General features: G+C 34.9%; 1 protein-coding gene across 1 annotated transcript; it reads left to right on the top strand.

The window, feature by feature from the left end:
- Nucleotides 1–1,295: 1,295 nt before the first annotated feature.
- LOC110932964 (AP2-like ethylene-responsive transcription factor AIL1) lies at nucleotides 1,296–2,784 on the top strand. Its single transcript, XM_035982366.1, has 4 exons — nucleotides 1,296–1,400; nucleotides 1,708–1,781; nucleotides 2,449–2,522; nucleotides 2,606–2,784. The coding sequence occupies exons 1-4, from the start codon at nucleotides 1,296–1,298 to the stop codon at nucleotides 2,782–2,784; spliced, it is 432 nt and encodes a 143-aa protein (XP_035838259.1).
- Nucleotides 2,785–3,068: the final 284 nt, after the last annotated feature.

Genomic DNA, 3,068 nt, shown 5'->3' with positions numbered 1-3,068 from the left:
AAAACCAAATTTTTTGATAGGGATAAATGATTTAGATTATATATAATTTAATATTTTTTAAAAATAAAAATAAATGAAGTATGCCCCCACTCCCATGATTTTGGCAACATCCTAAGGGCAACGCCCAACGACGTCATTGTTGTAATGGTAGGGCGGTGGTGGTGTTCCCAGAACACATAGTCTTAGTTTTTTTTAACCAACAACGAATATTTAAAAATTTCTTGAAAGATATTAGAGTTTAAGAAAACTTTTCTTATTGGTTTTTAATATTTGGATAACGGATAGTTTTGATTTTCAGACATCGACGAACGGGACGATATGAGGCTCACTTGTGGGACAAAGAGGCATCGGACGCAACACAAAAGACGGGAAAACAAGGTTAGAAAATAAAATGGATTACTAGATTTTAATAATCACAACTATTCGTTGTTGTCTGCCAACAGTCTCAACCACTAGCAATCCCAACTATTCACATATTGGCCTCCAATAGATCCTGACTAACGTAACCCTAATGCCGGTCGCAGGGAAAACGTTTTTCCCCGGAAAACTCCTTTTTGGTCGGAACACTCAACTTTTTGTCCCAAAACTCTTTGTAACTTTAGATCAGACCTTTAGAACCTTTTTTTTCTAGTAAAAGCCCAATTATTAAGGTCGCCGGAAAACTCATTTTTGGACGAAAAACTTTAGCCAGAAAATTCAACAGTTTTTATACAAACCTGTTGTTAACCTTAGATTGGACCTTCAGAAACCTTTTCTTTGTAAAAGCCCCAATTATTGAGGCATCAGAAAACTCCTTTTTAGTCGGAAAACTCAATATATTTTCGTCTCAAACCTCTTTGTAACTTTAAATCGACCTTTAGGAACCTTTTTTCTGGCCAAAAACGTTTTTCCCAAACCGGCAACTAACGACGATAGAGTTCTGTTAGTTAGAGTCCATTGGAGGCGAATAGCTGGAACTGCCAATAATTATTTTTTATGTTGGAATATACAAGCTTTAAAGAATTCAGAAAAAGAAAATACAAATATGACAACGTTGTTCTTTAATCTTACAACCCTATTGAGTCGGCCCTCCTTTCTTGACCACTTTTCTTGGTTGTCCACCCTCCACCTGTTTTGTGACCACCATTTTGATCTTGCTAACTTGATTTATATGCTTATTGTATCTCGTGTCGGATGCAAATAACTATTGGATGAAGCAGTTTATATCGGTAAGATACAAATCAATCTTCTATATGCATGGTTGTAGTTTACTATATTATAATCAACATTAAAATGTAATTAAAGCATGACCCGTAATGGATTTGCAATTAGGGACATATGATGAAGAAGAATCTGCCGCAAAAGCATACGATTTAGCAGCACTCAAGTTTTTCGGAACGTCTACGCAAACTAATTTCCTGGTATTATAAACATGAAGTGTATATAACTAATATTGTTAACTCGTTTTAGGGGTTCGATTCCTACGAGGAAGTTTTTCGAGATTTAGGGTTTCCTCTTGAATTGGTGTATAGGCATTATAGCCTAGCTAGTGGAGATTGATATGATCGGGTGGTTTCGCTGGTGACACGATGATACTCCAGTAACCCGTCAGTGATCCAAATTTGCCGTTAAAAAAAAAAAGAAAAGAAAAAACTTGTTTTTTTTTTCTTATTCATTACTAACTTTTTAAAAGATACAAGTTACTTGACACTAATAAGTTAACCGTAGGTGACTGAGTATGAGAAAGATTTGGAAATGATGGAGAAGAAAACCAAGGAGGACTATCTCGACATTTTAAGAAGGTAATAACTTAATAGTAAGAATTGTATATATGCATAACTTAATGGTAAGAATTATAGTCAAATAAATGCACACATATTATATATATGCATATTACATGTTCAATATATGAATAAATTTGAGTATAGAACCATGGCAACTTATACTATGGTTCTCGAATTTCTCTACTTAGCTATGAAATGACTAGACTGCTCTTCATTCTCAGGAAAACCGACCGTTTCTCAAGAGGCGCATCGAAATACAGAGGGGTTGCAAGGTCATTTCAAGTCATTTCTCTTTTCCTATTTTCTAATTCATTTGATTTTATTGTTAGCATATAATTCTTAAAAGAAAACTGAATTAGAAAGTTTAGGAGCCTATAATTAAGAGATGCAGATCAAGCTTAATATAACCTAAGTATTAGGCAGTTAACTAACTTAACCGACACTCTGTAACCGTCACAAACTTCCGGTCCTGTCAATACTTCATTTGTATTGAAGAATGTTCAATCAATAAAAGATCATATTCCGCGATCCTGTCCATAATTAGTATACGTGTTAGATGAGGTATATTTAAGGGTTTAGTATAAGTATAGGTTTATGTATTTTGTCGAGTTTTGCTAACTAAAAGAGTCTGAGACGCCATGTTTCCAAAAATAATGTGTTGGTGTTCTCTTTGATACAACTGCAGACATCATCGTAATAGATGGGAAGCTAGGATTGGAAACGTCCGTGGCAAAAAATCTCTCTACATTGGCACTTACAGTGAGTTTTGATCTATTTTTACTCTTTTGTCCAAAAAATCTCACTACATTGGCACTTACAGTGAGTTTCTATTTTCTTTTCAGGTACTGAAGAGGAGGCTGCACGTGCTTATGACGTTGTAGCAATAAAAAACAAAGGAACTAATGCAGCAACAAATTTTGACAAAAGCACATATACAAGAAGCATGACACCTGGGTCCAATTCTGCCGAAGATCAGCCGCTGCCACCCACCACCACCACCTCGAGCCATCACATCAGTTAATCCACTTCCTATCCGGGTATAAAACTTTGGATTCCAGTTAAGTCAGTATGCAATGTTTGGTAAAGATTTATTACTTTTGCTGAAAACTATCAGGTTTCTATCGTATTTTGACGTTATAAAACTTCTATTACTTTTCGTTTGGAATAATTGTCTAACTTTGATTTTTATTTATTTTTTCCCTATTGAGTCGTCTATGCCAACATGTTGTCATTGATTTGTCATGTTCATCATCTTTGTGTTTATATGGATAATGAGAACCCAAAGTGTAATGTACGAAACTTTCA

The sequence above is a fragment of the Helianthus annuus genome, chromosome 2, assembly GCF_002127325.2.
Source record: "Helianthus annuus cultivar XRQ/B chromosome 2, HanXRQr2.0-SUNRISE, whole genome shotgun sequence".
In the NCBI taxonomy this organism is placed as follows: Eukaryota; Viridiplantae; Streptophyta; class Magnoliopsida; order Asterales; family Asteraceae; genus Helianthus; species Helianthus annuus.
The sequence above is the reverse complement of the archived record's forward strand: the minus strand, read 5'-3'. Positions and strand labels throughout refer to the sequence as shown.

Coding starts and splice junctions, on each gene's coding strand:
- LOC110932964 (XM_035982366.1), top strand. CDS start 1,296: ATGGATTTGCAATTAGGGACATATGATGAAGAAGAATCTGCCGCAAAA. Junction 1,401..1,707: donor CTACGCAAACTAATTTCCTG/GTATTATAAACA, acceptor AGTTAACCGTAG/GTGACTGAGTATGAGAAAGA. Junction 1,782..2,448: donor TATCTCGACATTTTAAGAAG/GTAATAACTTAA, acceptor ATACAACTGCAG/ACATCATCGTAATAGATGGG.